Source organism: Amphiura filiformis, chromosome 8, assembly GCF_039555335.1.
Source record: "Amphiura filiformis chromosome 8, Afil_fr2py, whole genome shotgun sequence".
In the NCBI taxonomy this organism is placed as follows: domain Eukaryota; kingdom Metazoa; phylum Echinodermata; class Ophiuroidea; order Amphilepidida; family Amphiuridae; genus Amphiura; species Amphiura filiformis.
In genome coordinates, this window is record NC_092635.1 from 44,628,274 (window position 1) to 44,646,963 (window position 18,690).

The following is an 18,690-nucleotide window of genomic DNA, read 5'->3' on the forward strand; positions in this document are numbered from 1 at the left end:
CTCCCCCAAGTCTGGGGCAGTAGCAGTAGACTTAGAGAACTGACAACAGGGTGTAGTATAACCTGGGCTTGATAATTAAAACACCATCAAGACTGCACATGTCCTTAAAAAATGTTGATGTGGTTCAAGCCAGGTAGCAGCCATACCTCATACCTGCCATGGTTTCAATCCTATTTTATGGCACTGTTTTGGGCTTTAGAAGCTGGTCATAAATATGTGGTACAGGGTGTCCCAAAAAAAAGAGGCCCCTCATTGCGCCCTCTTTTTCTCCTATTTCTGAAAAGTTGATTAAATATATTTTGGTATGTAAAGAAACCTTTAATCGTTAGCTTTAATAAACCAAAACAATTATTTCAATCGGCTCAAAATTTTTGAAGATATGCCCTTTTGAATAAAAGTACCCGTTTTTCACTCTGTCCACGGATAGCAAACAGAGTGGTTGGGATGGCTCATGCTATGGAGTGGCCTGCACGATCACCAGACCTCACACCACTTGATTTTTTTCCTTTGTGGCAAATCCAAGATTTTCGCAAACGTATTACTGAATGCATTCACAAGTATCCGGCGCACAAGGATGGTACGCAACGCAATTGATGCAATGAGGACCAGGGCTGAAGCATGTATTCGCCAAGGAGGCAACCAGGTAGAGGACAGAGCAGCACAGTAAACTCACTTCAGAAGAACTAAAGACAAACCAAACAGCCTTTTAGAGCTACCTTTTATCCTTAAAAGAGAAATGAAAAAAGAAAGCAAGAAACAACAAAGTAAGAAAGTAAGAAACATAATAAAACAAAAAGGCATAAATAACCAAGAAAAAATAAGTAATTGCAAGTAAAGCAAAAGAAGTCCCATTCGGCATCCATTTTACCAACAAATTATTAACAAAATCCATTGCCCATAAACCCATGGGTAAATAGCCCACTCCATAAATAAAGTTATTTTATAAAGTTATCATTGAGGAATGTTTGATATTCATGCATGGTATGTGTACTCTTTTCAATCTTTGAAGTAGCGAAACCTTCTCCGTGGACAGAGTGAAAACGGGTACATTTCTTTAAAAGAGCATATCTTCAAAAGTTGTGAGCTGATTGATATAATTGTTTTGGTTTATTAAAGCTAACGACTCAAGGTTTTTTAACATACCAACATATATTTGATCAACTTTTCAGAAATAGGAGAAAAAGAGGGCGCAATGAGGGGCCTCTTTTTTTTGGGACACCCTGTAGATAGTGATTTCATTCATCTTGTGTAGAGTGTTAGCCTCCGGATCCAAATTGCTTCTTTAATGCGTCTCCCATTTTTGTTTTGTTCTGTCTTTGATACTTGTGTCTTCCCAGCCATTAACACTGATTGTTAATTTCAGAATTTCAATTTCAGAAAGTGCTACGATGTAGCACAAAATGTTATTGAGGTATGTAAAAACATCATTTTACCAAATCTTTGGATTTGTTTACAAGAACCTTTACAAATTATAATTTATTGACAACCCTGATGAACTTATTTACAGGCATATTATGTTGTAATCTCAGTAATTTCCTGTAAATTGTTAGTTTTGATTAACAGTCTCGGACCCTGTGTTGGTTACTTACTAGTCCTGAAGCCAAGCTACACCATAGATTTTGATGAAAGTGCATGAAACCCTACACCAGGTCTGGACCATAACTTCTTGTGGCACTAGCGAAGACATTTTACATGCTCGGGGGCCATTTCGACTGCTCAGTGCCAAAAGTTGGTAAGTGCAATAGCTGCTCTATGAACATTTGGCAATTTATACACAGTATATTGTATTCATCTACACATGGCAGCTATTGCACTTACCAACTTCTGGCACAGAGCAGTTGATTTATGCTATACAATACTATGAAAGTCAAAATACCACATGCCAGCCAGGCTAGTACTTACAAAAATATATTACAGGCCTAACAGCCAAAGTACAAGCTTGGCGTTGGCTTGCGGGCCTGTGTAAATGTCCAGCCCTGCTATATGCACCACAAGTGAAATTCCCTCTTTCTCTCTTTTGTCTACAATCAATTACAGAGTCACAAACCTAGTACCAGTACAACCAGCGATACTGGGCTATTCCATTTGAAATCCATATACCCCCTATGGAAGACATGACCTAAATCTCCCACACGATGGGTGAAGATTTCAAACGGAGTATCCCATTAAGGTAAACCCCATTTGGAATGCTCACTCCCTGTGTGGAAGATTTAAGGTCATATCTTCCATAGGGGGTGTATGGATTTCAACTGGAATAGCCCATTGTCACTGATGCTGTTCTTCAGTTCAGTTCGGTTCAGTTCAGTTCTTCATGACAGTAGAAGAGGAAACTTTTTATACGCTGCAGTTGACCTCTGCCTGTTGCTGCTTGCCCTCTCGCTCTTTTTCGCTTTCTATCTTCCATTATTAAATTACATAACTAGTAAACCTTTCAAGCTAGCTATACTTGTGACTGATATAGTTCTTCATGACGGTAGAAAAAGGAAGTCTATCTATATGTTGTAGTCTACTTCTGCCCATTGCCTGTCTGATAACATGTCTACATGTGTCTTGTAGAGATCGGGGATGCTCTGTATTGAGAAAAAAATAATCAAAATTGAGATGGTTAGGTACAATTTTGTCCCAAATCTGACAATTTAACATTTTAAACAACAAAACACACACATACTTTCATTTCCCACAGAAATGAGGTGTACATATTTCTAAAATATCACCAAAATCAATTTAAATTTTAACTAAAATCTATTGAGTTCAAAGTGAAGCCTTTGAAGAGTCAACACAATTCCATGTTTGCATGTCACTCAGGGAGGCACAAAGTGTATATGTCCATTGGCCTTAAAACAAGCTCACATGCTTGTTTGTATTCTATGCGTGTAATAGGTAATTGTTGGACCATATAAAATTAATGTTTTGTTTCTCGTCCATACCCTTCTCAATTTCTGGGATTTGTCAGATTTTAATTTTTTTTTAGACTTTAGGAAAGCTTTATACATATAAATAAGTTTATTAGAGAACATGGATCACTTCCAAGACTTTTTGTGGTACTCTAGGGGGTTTATCCCTCAGAATCTCAAGTTTAAAAAAAATACCTCCTCCTTTCCTTGAGCACTGTTTACAATGGGGGAAAAAACTTCCCTCATCAATTCATGAAAATCCTCTGCATGAAAACCAAAACATTAATTATATATGGCCTTCAAATGTGTTGATTGATAATGAAGAGGTTGATTATGCAACACCTATCATACTGGGTTGGGTGCAGGTGGAGTGATTTTCACATATGTCACAAGAGAGCTAAAATGATTTCAGATTCATTGGACGTATTCAACTTACTTGACATTTCTGTAAGATATTCTTGACATACTCCTTTCTCCGGTATAAGCTCTTGATACGTTTCTAAGGCTGTTTTACCTTCATCATTAACCCCATACACATTAGCACCAAATGTACATAGTAATCTGCAACTCTCCAAATCGTTCTTCAAAGCCGCTAGATGCAATGGAGCCTGTCCGTCATCTTTACGACCGAGATTTGCACTCGCCCCGCGAATTAGCAGTAATTTGCACAGAGGATTATTGCCTTTGATTACTGCATATCTTAAGGGAAATCCCATTTGCACATCAATATCAGCTTGATGGTCTAACAGTAGCTTCACGCAGCTGACTTTTTCTCGTATAATTGCAAGTTGTAGCGGGGTCGTATTCTTTGTGCTTAATGGATCAATGTTGCCTTGGTACTGCAGTAGAAGTCTGATGAACGATTCTCGGCCGTAGTGGGCTGCAACGTGCATAGCCATCCATCCGTCGTTGCTGGGAATGTTGACAAGTTCGCATTTGGTGTCGTACTCTAGAAGTAGGCGGGCTAGGCGTGTTCTACCGTGCATTGCGGCGTAATGAAGGCATGTGAAACCACCTATGTAATCTCTGACATCTAGTCTCCCTGTTTGGATGAAATATAAAGCAACAGATACTTTAAAAACAAAAAAGCTGCAGATTGTTGAACTTACAGAATCTGTACTTTCAAACAATGAGTTTGAAACACATCGGACATGAATTAGTTAACATAAATCGTAAGCACATTTTCAGACAGGTTGATAATCTGAAGGGCATTAGTTTGAAATCCAATAAAAGTATTGTAAACCATACATGTAAGTCTTTAAACCATAAACCTAAACTTCACCATAACATATAATCTAAGCCCTAATCCTAACCCTAAACCTAAATCTGATTATCTGACCATAACCCTTGTCTATCCCTATCATAACACTACATGACTACATGTAAACCCTGATCTTAACCCTAACCTATGACCTAACCCCTAACTTAAACCATTTTAGGACTAATGACCCTTCGGACTAATTTTCTATACCAGAAACACCATTATGGTGCATAGCAGTAAATTGACACAAGAGAACACTGCATAGAAAGCTTCCACTGACTGCAAGTGTAAGTGCAACATTGCTGTAGTTTTACAAACACAGTGTACTGGCTATGGCCTGTCACCCGGAGGGTGAGGGGTAATAGGCTTTGTTTTTTTGGCACAACCTGTTAGCACATGGTGTACAGTCCTTACCTCCTTGTTGAAGAAGAATCCTAAGAACTCTTTCTCTTCCTCTAGAAGATGCTAAATGTAACAGAGTCCACCCATTGCAGTCTGTTTCATTAGGGGAAATCCCCAGATCTAGATATTTCTGTACGCTATCCACATTGCCTACTGCCACAGCACGTCTGACTTCTCTGTCGATACGGTCTTTGACATGTTGCCGCAGCGACTCCCTTCTTGTTATTCTTCTGCCATTTGACTGCTTTCGCATTATTCCGTCCATTGCATCTGTTTACAGTTCCTCCACAGTGTGAAATCAATATCTTTGAATGTAGGCAAAGTTTGATACATCTGAATGAAAATGGGGAAAAAACACATGATTTTTAACTTCTATACCAAGTTTAACCCCTAGTCATATAACAGCACTTCTGATTGGTTGATAACGTGAAATGCTCATTTCAATTGCGAATTATGACTAGGCTTTTCAAACTGGCATAGATTGCAGATGATCTTATTAATACCCTCCTTGATTGGTCAAAATTGGACACAATATTCATTCTGGCCAATCGGCAGGTAGTTCTCATGGGGTTAAGAAATCAACCATAATGATCAATATCAGAATCAAGAAATGTAAACTGATGACACTACAAGACAGAAGACACAGAGGCAATCTTAATCCAGATGTACAACATACATGTACTTCATTACATCAACAACATACCCTTCCACAGTTTGCTCTAGTTTACTTTACTTTGAAATTTTGTATACTATTAGTAGCATAAAGTATACGACCACCATTGGACAAAGTCAAAATCCTTGACCGGTATTAAGATACTTTGAAATGGGTAAATGGGTCTGAAAGATCAACTTACGGTACATCAGAGTCAACCAACCATCACAGGGGCTGAGTGTACGAACAAGTGGGGTCAAGTGTTCAAAAGGTCATTGATCCTGAACTGGGGATGCTAGTCTGCTAATGAAGGTCAAAGTTGTGACCAAAAAGGTACATGTATGTCTTAATTTGGTGTTGAGATCATAGGTATAAATAAATAATAATTATTGTTAAAGGAGTATTTCGTGATCCTAGCATCCTCTATTTATGTCATTTTTCATTAGATATCCACGAAAAAAACCTATGCCCAAAATTTCAGTTGATTCCGATTTTATGCTCGTTAGAGTTATGCATGATTATGTGTATTACACTGCTCCATAGACAATGCGTTGTAATTTCGTTCTGGTATACCAGAACGAAATTCAAATTTCACGATATCTTTGCTAAACGAATTAATCTGCAAGAAATATTTTGTACATAAACATTATGTAGCCAGAGGTTTCAGTGAAATAAAAATCTCAACTTTTTTGAGAAAAGTGGGGGGATGAGGCTGTGGATCACAAAATGCCCTTTTAAACATTCAGGTCATACACATTTCGTCAAACACAAAACAAGGCTGGACCGACAACTTTGACATTATGTCAAAGGTGCCGTTGGCCTCGTTACTGTGCAAAGCAAGAAGTTCAGAAGTAAACACAGCCGATCACGACAGGCGATTGGCCGGTTGCATCAAAAATATTGCTAAAATTGAACTTCAACAAAATTTTGGACTGTTCAAAACCCGGGTTCAAAATATCTTTACTCAAACGATCATACAGTTGACTCATCAAAATAACTTTCATCCAAATTTCTATGTCCCTTACTCAAGAACTTAACTTCGAATTTGCCCGACAATTAGTTAATATGCATTCGATGCTAGAGTATGTTCCTATCGTTTCGGTCGGTTAGCAGTGACATTTTTTGCAATGGATGTTATTAAATGTTGACAATTGGGTGAAAGTTAAATTTTGATGAGCAACTTGCATGACTTGTATCTTTTCAATAAATATTAAAAGATTGCCTGTTTTGTTGAAGTGCAATTTTAGCAACACTTTTGATACAATCACCCGTCCTGATCGGATGTGTTTACATCAGAACTTCCATTGTGTTACACATTGTTCATACATACGCGCTATATAACGGCGCGCGTGATTGGTCGAGAGCCGGGCATAAACAACGTTTATGCCCGGTGGCCCGGATGTGCGATCACGGGTAGGAAAAACGAAGGAAATTCGTGGTTTTTAATGATGTTAATTGTTATTTTTTGTTATTATTTTGATGAAATAAGAATCACAAAATGTTCTGGTATGTATGAGCAGGGTTCATTCATATATTTTCATGACTAAGCGGTTGTTTATGCCCTCGGGCAAGCGGCCCCTCGGGCATAAACAACCGTTTAGTCATGAAAATATATGAATGAACCCCTAATTATGCTTCCGCGAATCTGACTCGTTTTCGAATAGAACGGTCTCTAGCCTCGAACGTGCTGTTCAAGCTCATCGGTGATCAAATTTTAATTTATGGCTAGACTTCTCGAATAACTTGTCCCCCTTTTAGACTGCGGAACTCAGTCCTCAATGATAGTCAGTCATTTATCTTTTGGTCGTTATATGACTATCATTTGAGGGACTGAGTTGTTATAATATATCTTCCGAGGTGCAATTTCAGACAATAGCTGGGGATTAGTGGGGCAGAGGTTATCTATTGAATCCTTTCATGACCACTGAAGCATAGTCAAGTCTCCCAAGGACACTCGCACAAATTGAAAGACCATCACAAAAGAATGCATGCATGTCAGGTCATCGACACCAATTTGGTGTTTGTTATGACACAAATTTTGTGTCTGTTATGCACCTCGAAATATGTACCTTAAAGTCTGTATCTATCCCCCTTTCTACCTGCCAAAACAATGCTTGCCCCTTTTGGCCTGCCAAAAATTCACCCCCCCTATGAATCAACACCCAGGGTAGTGGGTACACACATTGCATAATTATTGCACCACACCCCTGAATGCACAAACATGCAAACACTGCACTGCCACTGGTACTGCATAATTGAAAATTATTGAATGATGTTCTCTTGACTGCAATTTAGTTTTTGTTGCCACAAAAAATCTATCACGAACATCTGCATGAACTTGCTACATACAAAGATACCTGCATTGAGCATGGCTTTTTTTTTTTTTCATTTCATTTCATTTTATTCGCCAGAAAAACATTATAAAATACATATATTGCACATTTATAAGTACTACATCAAAAACAATTAGATATTTAAAACGATTAAATATGAGCCCTTGAATAAGTTCATCAGGACTGTTAGACGACATACCAATGGTAAACCGCTTCACAAGTACAACAATTCACTCCCTCTCCAGACGCCCCACCCCCCGATCGGAGGACCCCCTCAGCAACACGACGAACCAGCAACACCCCCACCCCCATCTCCTGAGCGCACAGCTCCCCACAGCAGCCAGCCACACACATGACTTAGTGGTCACGTCCCCTCATAAACAAGTCCGCCATGACAGATCACGCGTCACATCAAAACCAAAGCATCGAATGGATGCTAACGCCAATAACGGTGATGAAGGGACACACTCACCAAATCCTGCATATGACCAACCACCGCAAAGTCCGCACACCCCGGAACGAGAGTAGGACTGCCGCCAGCCCAGCATCACCAATGACGTCCTCCGACCGGAAGATGAGACGCCCAAAACGCGAGCAAACTACCGAACCCCCAAAACAAAATTCACCAATAGTACTACATGTATATAAGCACTACATATGTGTACATCCACATCAAAAACGAAGCACCCGTCGGCCGCCATACACTATCCATTCCACATAAAAAGCCAGGGACGAATACCAGACCTGTCCCAAGCCTAAGCCGCCCTAAGCCATACCGAAGTCACCTGATTCAGGAATACAGAAACGTATTCCCAAACCATGCGACCCGTGGACGATTCGAAGCGACCCCCACCCGAGACAAGCCCGCACCCACCCCCAGCTATCATGCGAAACGAGACACATGCAGCAACCGACAAGCGCACCGCCCGATATGGATGTACACATATGGGAATTGAGCAACATGGCCTGTTGGGCAGATAGCACCAACCCCGGAGGGTGGGTCGGAGCAACAAATTAACAAAACAGGACGGAAAACAAGAGAACCCTGGCAGGGAAAGCCAAACAGTGACAAAAAGTCAACTTTCAAAGTGGCTAACCGTATGGCTCTCTACAAACACAAAACAACAAAAAGGGCTGAGAGACCCCCCAGGATGAAGAGCAAAACTCCCACCAGGCCAAGCAGCTCATATGAACATCTAAAAATGTCAATGAAATATTATGTAAAGTTATAAAAATAACAAATCATTTAGTTAAAGATTTTATTACCTGTTTCTTTGAAATTCCTTCAGACTTTCTGTGGACTAAATTTTTGCCGTCAAGGCGGTGGCCATCTTTGTTTACGTCTGATGAATCGATAAAATTAAAGTTACGTGATCGATTTATTGAAAAAGTGGGCCGTGACGCGACACAACTCGGCCCTTACCAACTCGGCTCTCATGCAATATGCCTTATGTTTCTAACCAATGAGACCAACAAGATTTCTCTCGATTTCAGTTTTGCAGGCAGTTTCCGCGAACTGAGATAGCTAGATCTCCCCGGTAGATCTCTATACGATTTCGGTCAAATTCTAATTTGGTTATTCTTTGCCAAATATAAAATATTGTCTGAATCGGAATGAGATGCTAAATGGCTAAATGCTATCTTCAGTAGGCCCCTAGATAGCGAAAAAAAAACCCAACCTGAAAAATTTTAACATTTCTGATTGGCACTAAGGGGCTGTGCAATAATTATGAGACCCCTGGGGGTTAAAATTTTCAAACGGCCCGCCAAAAATCGCTTACCCCCTCCCCTCTCGGCCTGCCAAAAAACTTTGCCCCCTCCCTTGCACATGTCCAATTTTTGGGATCCCAATTTGCAAACCGAGCAGGAAAATTTGCATATTTAAGCGTTTCCATACGGTTTTCCCAAGCCTTTTTAGAGCGTTTTATTTAAAAGGCGCCCCAAGAAAGTGTGCCAAAAATCACTTGCCCCCTTGCCCAAAATGGCTTCCCCCCCCCCCATTTTACCTTCCCCCAGGGCTCATAATTATTGCACTGCCCCTAATAGGGCCTATAGGGCCTATTAGAAAGAAAAAATTAGCCGCACGTGATGAAATGAAAATATTCAGAAAATAATGAAAACATGACTTCTACAGTAGAAAGAAATGATGAACCGGGATGAGATGTTAAATGCTATCTTCAGTAGAAAGCGAAAAACAAACCATGAAACAATCAAAACATCCCCTGAGACTTTCTACTGTGACACGCGCTCTGCCCGCATTAAAATCAGCATTTATATTTGGACAATGCTAAGCTAATAAACATGTAAGAAAGTTAAAACAGAAAGACATGTAGGACCGAAACCGAAACGTGATGAGTTTATTAATTTAGCTGAAATATTTCTGATCGGGACGTGGACATGCAGAAAGAAAAAAAAATCGCTAAATTAAAAATTAATTGCTATCTTATAGGATAGCAAAAAATAGATGAAACAATCAAAATAATTATACCATAAGACTTTCAAAACACACGCTCATGCGCGCATTAAAAAACGACATTCGGCCTAATGCTGCATGAGCTATTAAAGCAATATTATAACATTATCATACAAAATAGATTAGCAATTCTTTGCCATAAAATGTTAGCTTTTACTGTCAGATATATCCCCTTTTATTTTTGAGCCGAACAACTACGGCAAAGCAAAGAAAATTAGAATTTACTACCAGCGCACGTGTCGCCAATACATACCACTCCTTCGGTCATGTTGTGGTACGACCCTTTGTTGTGTATATCACCATCGCCCACGCCGCGTACATGTGTGTGTTATGAACATCGTGTATGCGTTCGACTAACGATTCCATCGTAATAATAAATGGCTGAATCAGCCTTTTATTCAAAATCTCTGATTTTGACAAAACTACAGCACCTAGAGTCTTGATTTTTGCAGGGTATATTGGTTTAATAAAGTACAATTTAATCGTGTAAAAAATGAATTTGAAAAATTCAGTGAGGGCGTCCTCCTCAGCAAATGTTATAATATGGCTTTAAGAAAGATTTAGTAGATAGCAAAAAACAACAACAACAAAAAACATGAAACAATCAAAATGCCTTAAAAGGGCATTTCGTGATCCACAACATCATCCCCCACTTTTCTATAAAAAAGTTGAGATTTTTATGCCATTGGAAACCTCTGGCTACATAATGTTTATGTTCAGAAAATTGTTTGCAGATTAATCCGTTTAGCAAAGATATCGTGAAATTTAATATAATATAGTTTTAAAATTTCTGACCGGGACTAATGTATTAGAAATAACAAACTCGCCGTTGCATGATGAAATAAAAATACAGAGGAAATAAGGTAAAACGTGACTTCTACAGTAGAAAAAGATGATGAATCGGGATGAGATGATAAATGCTATCTTCAGTAGGCCTAGATAGCAAAAAAAAAGAAGAAAAAAGAACGATCAAAACATACCCTAAGACTTTCCTAACACGCGCATTGTCCGCATTCAGCATTCAACCTAATGCTGAGCTATTAAAAGAAAGTAAAACAGAACGACATGTAGGTCCGAAACGTGATGACTCTATAATTTAGTTGAAAATTTTTTGATCGGAACTGATGTACTAGAAAGAAAAAAATTCACCGCTTTCGAAAAGGAAAAAAAAATCGCCGCTACGTAATAGCTAATCTTGATCCTTTAGTTGTACTTGGCAATAAAAGTCAAATTGTAATAGTTTTGCAATTTGAGTGGCAATTTTGCATGATTTCTAACAGTTGCAGTCACAAAATTCAAAGACTTGGCACAAGTTTTTCGTATTTTGAATACTTAAAAGTATTCAAAATACGAAATGTCAAAATTTTTATATGATGGTCGGCTTTTCTTCCCAGCTACATACACTTTAAGTACATATTATTAGATTTATATAATACTTCGAGGACTGTTTAATGTCAAAAATGTAAATACGTTGAAGAAACTTCAAGAAATGCCTATCGTGAGTTGCACAATAAAAAAAAGTTGTTGAGCAAAATGTAGACTGTGCATGATGTACAATGTCAAAGGTCCAGATGTGAGATGTCGTTGACCAGATAACGGATGCAATCACTATTTTGAAAAATAAAGGCAGAAGATAAGGATGGGTACGAGTAAAGAATAAAATATTGATATAAGCTGATCGAAGAAGGACAACAGGAAGCGTTTGTCAACTCAGTGACAGGAAGCGATTGTCAATTCAGTATAGTTGAGTTGACACAGAACAGCGGTGACAGGCACTGGATGGGGGAGAGAATGGGATTAAGTTTTTTTTTAAACACATCTCTCCATTAAAATAAATTGAACTTAAAGGGCACTTCGTAATCCACAGCCTCATCCCCCCACTTTTCTCAAAAAAAGTTGACATTTTTATATCACTGGAATACTCTGGCTACATAATGTTTATGTACAAAATATTTCTTGCAGATTAATTCGTTTTGCAAAGATATCGCGAAATTTGAATTTCGTTCTGGTGCACCAGAACGAAATTACAACGTATTGTCTATGGAGCAGTGTAATACACATAATCATGCATAACTCGCAAACGCAAAATCGGAATCAACTGAAATTTTAAAAATATGCTTTTTCGTGGATATGTACTGAAAAATGTCATAAAAAGAGGATGCTAGGATCACGAAATACCCCTTTAATCATTTACTTTTTGATGAATCATTTTTGGATTCTCATTGCTTGATTGTTATCTTTGTTTGTTTGCTTGTTTACTTGTTTGTTTTGTCTTGTTTTTTGCACATAGGTGACATTTATACAGGTATTACAGCACTGAATAAAATGAGTGCGCTTTATTATTGCCCTAGTTATTGTGCGAGAAACGTTACCGTTGGGAGAAGAAAAAATATCAGGCATTAAAAACTGAATGCTGGACTAATGACAGACTCAATTAAAAAGACAGATATGACGGCTATCAACCATGAGGAAATAGAAAATGGGACTGTTATGGATAAATCAAACTAAAACGGGCCGGTTCAATTGACTGAGTTTGTTTTTTGTAGGCCTACACTGTTAAGAAGATTGAGTACAATTTTACCTAACACTAGGTGCGCTATGATAAACCATTTTGTTGGGTGAAATAACACTTTTCTATTGGGTAATATTTAATAAACTTACCCAATAATGGGGGTTTTTTTGTTGTTATTTTTTGGTTTCTTGTTTTTGTCCCAGTTTTTATTTCCTTCTTCTTTTTTATTTTATCGGAGGATACCCCGGAGGATACCCGACGGAGGGCAGGCGCAATTTGCTCCCCTGGCTCAAAATACTGAGACCAAATAATTGACCAAACGTTATAGCATAGGCCTACTGTGCATATATTTCTTTGGCCGGATTCGTTTTAGTCGCGTGTCGATTTGAATATTTTGTCCCGGTACGCCTCTGTTTCACTAAGCATGGTACTTTGATTTTGTGCGAACCTGTCGCCAATATGATATCCTGGACACCCAAAATGGAATGAAGATACCCTGGTAGACCACCCCTTACATTATGTAGATGTACTCAAGCAGGACGCTGGACTAGAAGCATCTGACCTGGGAACGGCGATGCAGGACAAGATGATATGGAAAGCTGTCGTGGTTCGGGAAAACCACCCAAAATAAGCAAGTAAGTAAGCAAGCAACTTTACTTTGATTTTGTGATATTCATTCCGAGTGGTCAAGTGCATCATACGAGTGGAGGCAAATACAGGAAAGTTTACATTGTGCGTAGAGAGTATTTGTTTGGATATCTTGTTATCAGGAGCTAGCGGTGTGGTGTAGATGGAAGCTGATAGAATGAATCTAAGCTTGGATCTGTTCCTCGTCGCAATCAAATAGATTACACATGTCACTTATCACTAGGCCTAAATATCACGACATCATAATAACATGTAGGCCTATATCATAAACACTGACTGCTATATAATTGACAGCATTGCCCTGATAATTGCAAACTATGACCAGAAAATTACCTTGAAAGAAATTATGCAGTGTTTAGATGATCAGTAAATAGGGGGGGATATCAATTTTGTAAAGATGGCGCCAACATTTAAAAAAAAACCAAAAACCAAACAAAACAGTGATTTATAGTGCGCTACGCACATGCACAACGCCAAGACGTTGATCCACAAGCCTCAGCACACTTTACAGGTTGTCACTGACCACCACGGCCCCATATCATTCCATAAACCATTTAACAACAAATCAGGGACTTTGCTGCTTCAAGAGCGCACACCCTATACATTCCACAAATAACCTTCGCAACCAGGATCAGCTCCCCGAGCTTCGTACGGGTTACAACGAGACAATTAGCAGTAAGTTCCTTGTCCAGGGGTATTAGCTCAATTTTTCCATGACATTGTCAATCAAATCAGCGCCACATTGATTGCAAGGAGAAAAACACCATGCCCACAGAAGGAAACATTACAGCCAGTGCCAATATTAGGCCCCATGTCACATGGATATAGAAGATCGCACAAAATCGACCAGATTGCTAGTTGTGGTACATTGTGAAAAATTGCTCAGGCTGTAAATTGCCTAAAATTATGCTAAATATTTGTAACCGATCACGGCAAATCTTGCTAAATTGCGACCGATCACTAAGATCGGCAGAAATCGCCACAAAATCTGTGTCAAGAAACAGCAAATCTGTGCTGAATTCTACAAAATGATGATAAATGAGCAAAAATCATGAAAATGCTGCTAATTATGTGCGATTTACCATTTCCCCCCATGTGACATGGGGCCTAATATTAGTCACAAAAATAACAATCACATCCAATAAATAAACAAACAAACAAACAAACAAACAAACAAGCAAACAAACAAAGAATAATAAAAAAGCGAAGGGTGCCCACTACAAAATAAACGTCACATTATTGTATTTATCAAAATAGAGAATCATTTGAATTAACTCACTGATGCTTTCAAATTACTTTCTGAAAAATAATAATTATTATTTTCGCCCTAGAAGCATCATGTACAACCCAGACTAGGCTAATTGGTGACGATCTTCCAGAAATAGGTCTCCACGTTCTCCGTAATCCGTGATGCATGTGAATTGAAACAAATTACGTGTCTCAAATCCCAGAATTAATAGCAATTTTAATTACACTGCAAAAGCAAGTGGTAACAAACAAAAACGATGAGAGAATGATTTCAATCTATTCAACCAGATTAATCCACATACCTTAGAGCATACCTTGGTTGCATACCTTGGTTGCTCCAAGGTATGTGGATTAATCTGGTTGAATAGATTGAAATCATTCTCTCATTGTATGATTCCCAGATGATTGAGAGTATTCACAACATACAAAAACGTTTGAGTAACACTTAATAAACGCTAATTGTACATCAAATGTATGCACCAACGCACCAATTCTAACACTCAGAATAATACCGGTGAAAAACATGTCAAGAACGAAGGCCTAACAGTGCAATATACTTCCATTCATGGTGTGGTCATGTTAATTATATGCGTCCAGCCCGGTACAGGAAAGTTTACTTTGCTTGCTTTATTTGCTTTGAGTGAGGCGTTCTTTTAAACATGACATGATAAGTAGTTATCATGTTACGTAGCTTACTATTCATGAGTTTAAGTCCCGTCAATGACAGCAGCAATAATATTAAGTACTTTAAAGGTGACCTTGAAAAATCATTACGTTTGTATTAAACCATGGAAGTCCTATACTTCCATGTTGAACCTATGCAGAATTTAAGAAATTAACATGTTAATGACAATAAGAAATTTTTTTTTAATGATGCCTTACAGACGTCATAGGGAATATATAGATACTACAACAATATGTATCATGTAATGATTAATGTCAAAAATGTTATTAGTCCACCTGCCGACCTACTTGTCTACCTTCCCAGCGGTCATCGGCATCATTTGTTTTAAACCTTTTTATAGCAACAGCCTATAAAAGCAAGAAACTTAAGGAGGATTACAGATTCAGATTTTCAGCGAAATATAGCAATTGTACACCTTTTCTTGTGGGTCTATGTTGAGAAAGTTATCAATAGATCACAGCTACCGGTATCACAAGAAAACATCACACCAAAATCCGGGACGAAGCCCTTTCTTACATTTTTATTGCATTTAGAAAAACTACACTTCAAAAACAGGTGCTAATATTTCTTAATAGTTCTTAATGATGTGTTACAGACGTCAAATAGGGAATAAAGATAATTACAACAATATGTATCATGTGATTGTTAATGTCGAAAATGTTGTTAGTCCACCTACCGACCTACTTGTCTACCTTCCCAGCTGAGATTGGCATCATTTTTTAACCTTTTCATAGCAACAACAGAATAAAAACTAAAACTTACAGATTCAGTTTCAGCGAAATAATTGTACTCTTTTTGGGTCCATGTTGAGAAAGTCATCAACAAATCACAGCTATAACAAGAAAATATCACACCAAGTCCTCTCCCATATTTATTGCATTTAGAAAACTGCACTGTAAAACAAGTGTTGATATACAAAAAACAAAAAAAACACTTTTGAGTAACACTTAATAAACACTAAAGGTACACCATTGAACGCATCAATTTGAGGCACAGAATAATGCCGGAGAATATGTAAAGTGCGGACGGAGGCATATACTTTGGATAAACCATTCATGACGTGTCACGTGAATGTGCAGCCCAGTACAGGAAAGCATACTTTGCTTGCTTTGATTGCTTTTTGTGAGACGTTCTTATAAGTATAACATGATAAGTAGGTATGTTATTATTCATGAGTCCAGTCAATGAGCATCAATCATATTTAGGAAGTACTTGAAATGTGACCTTGAAAATCATTATGTTTGTATTAAACCATACTTTCATATTTAACCTATGAAGAATTTAAGAACTTAATATGTTGATAGCTATTGACAATAGAAAAAAAATTAACGCATTAATGATGTGTTACAGACGTCACAGGGAAGATAGATAACTACAACAATATGTATCATGTAATTGTTAATGTCAAAAATGTTGTTAGTCCACCTACCGAACTACTTGTCTACTTTCTTAGCGCGGTAATCGGCATCATTTTTTTAAACCTTTCGTAGCAAGAGTCTACAAAAGCAACTTTAGGAAGCTTACAGATACAGTTTCAGCGAAATAATAGCAATTATTATTCTCTTTTGGTTCAATATTTAGAAGGTCATCAACAAATCACAGCTATCAGAAGAAAACATCACACCAAGCCTGGGACCATCACCATCGGCCCACATCATTCCATAAACCATTTAAGAACAATACAGGGACTTCCAGAGTGCACACCCTAGACATTCCACAAATATCAATCGCAACCAGGATCAGCGCCCCGAGTTTCATACGGGTTACAACGAGACAATTAGCAGTAACTTCATTGTCCAGGGGAATTTCAAGCTAACTCAATCTTTCCACGAGAGCGTACTTTACCACCGCCAGGGCTTGAACCCACAACCTCTCGCACTATAATAGTCGAATAACATTGACAACAACAACAAAAAGCAAGGCATTAATGATGTATTACAGACGCCATAGGGCACATAGATAACTACAACAATAGGCATAATGTATCATGTAATTGTTAATGTCAAAAACGTTGTTAGTCCACCTACCATGCATACCGACCGACTTGTCTACATTCCTATAGCGGAGATTGGCATCATTTTTAAACCTTTTAATCCTCATATCAACAACAGAGTAAAGCTAGAAACTTAGAGGTTCAGTTTCAGCGAAATAATTGTACTCTTTTTGGGTCAATGTTGAGAAAGTCATCAACAAATCACATGTCTCTATAACAAGAAAATATCACACCAAGTCCTCTCCCATTTTTATTGCATTTAGAAAACTACACTGTACGAAAACAAGTGTTGATATACAAAAAAACTTTTGAGTAACACTTAATAATCACTAATTGTCCACCAATTGAACGCATCAATTTGAGACACAGAATAATGCCGGGGAATATGTAAAGTGCGGAGGTATACTTTGGGTAAACCATTCATGACGTGTCACGTGAATGTACAGCCCAGTACAGGAAAGCTTACTTTGCTTGCGTATTTGCTTTTTGTGAGGCGTTCTTATAAGTATAACATGATAAGTAGGTATGTTACATAGCTTATTATTCATGAGTCCAGTCAATGACAGCAGCAATAATATTTAGGAAGTACTTGAAATGTGACCTTGAAAATCATTATGTTTGTATTAAACCATACTTTCATATTTAACCTATGAAGAATTTAAGAACTTAACATGTTGATAGCTATTGACAATAGAAAAAAAATTAACGCATTAATGATGTGTTACAGACGTCACAGGGAACATAGATAACTACAACAATATGTATCATGTAATAGTTGTTAATGTCACAAATGTTGTTAGTCCACCTACCGAACTATACTTTCTTAGCGGTAATCGGCATCATTTTTAAACCTTTCATAGCAACAGTCTATACAAGCAAGAAACTTAAGAAAGCTTAGATCACAGCTAGGCTTCACGGTTGTTTGATGTATATCGAATTGGCTTCATTATTAAGAAAATGCAAACTATAGGTGGCGCTGTTTATCATAAATCATATCTTAATTTGCAAGGGGGTAGGTAATCAATACTGCCATTAAAACAGATGGAATAGTTGAAACAGCAACACAGATATTTCATTAACATATTTCATCAAAAAGCAAAAGGAATTATTTGTATTAAAAGCCTGATAGAGTAATTTCCAGTATCTAAATAGCGCCACCAATCTTGTCATAAATAGATACATTTTATATCCAAGAAAGCTTTAAAAATGCTGTGAAAGTGAATAATGTTGTAAATAAGGGGAAATTAGAGTTGAAAATGACTCAAAAACATCTGTATACATTAGCATGATACCATTTTAAGCTGTTTAAGCCAAAAATTGGGATGTACATGATGTTTTGTTTGAAAAACTAAAAAATGATCACATCAAACAACCGTGGCTTATAACAAGAAAATATCACACCAAGCCCGGACGGAACAAAGCCATTTCTTATAAATTGTTATTGCATTTAGAAAAACTGCACTTCAAAAACAAGTGTTAATATTTTCTTAATAGTTCTTAATGATGTGTTACAGACGTCAAATAGGGAATAAAGATAATTATAACAATATGTATCATGTAATTGTTAATGTCGAAAAGGTTGTTAGTCC

The 18,690-nt window shown here is 37.8% G+C and overlaps 1 protein-coding gene across 2 annotated transcripts; it reads right to left on the reverse strand.

Moving 5' to 3' along the window:
• Positions 1-1,223: 1,223 nt before the first annotated feature.
• LOC140159094 (ankyrin repeat and SOCS box protein 7-like) lies at positions 1,224-8,901 on the reverse strand. 2 transcript variants are annotated; one of them, XM_072182438.1, is made up of 4 exons: positions 8,809-8,901; positions 4,570-4,862; positions 3,331-3,936; positions 1,224-2,570 (listed from the first exon to the last, which is right to left on the reverse strand). In XM_072182438.1, exons 2-4 carry the CDS (start codon positions 4,820-4,822, stop codon positions 2,437-2,439), a joined length of 993 nt encoding a protein of 330 aa, XP_072038539.1. In that variant the 5' UTR covers positions 4,823-4,862; positions 8,809-8,901; the 3' UTR covers positions 1,224-2,436. The 2 variants fall into 2 exon arrangements, with proteins under 2 accessions (XP_072038539.1, XP_072038540.1); XM_072182439.1 differs by having other exon boundaries at positions 4,570-4,890; positions 8,809-8,893.
• Positions 8,902-18,690: the final 9,789 nt, after the last annotated feature.

Coding starts and splice junctions, on each gene's coding strand:
- LOC140159094 (XM_072182438.1), bottom strand. CDS start 4,822: ATGGACGGAATAATGCGAAAGCAGTCAAATGGCAGAAGAATAACAAGA. Junction 3,937..4,569: donor GATTCTTCTTCAACAAGGAG/GTAAGGACTGTA, acceptor TCATCCAAACAG/GGAGACTAGATGTCAGAGAT. Junction 2,571..3,330: donor ATATCTTACAGAAATGTCAA/GTAAGTTGAATA, acceptor TTCTCAATACAG/AGCATCCCCGATCTCTACAA.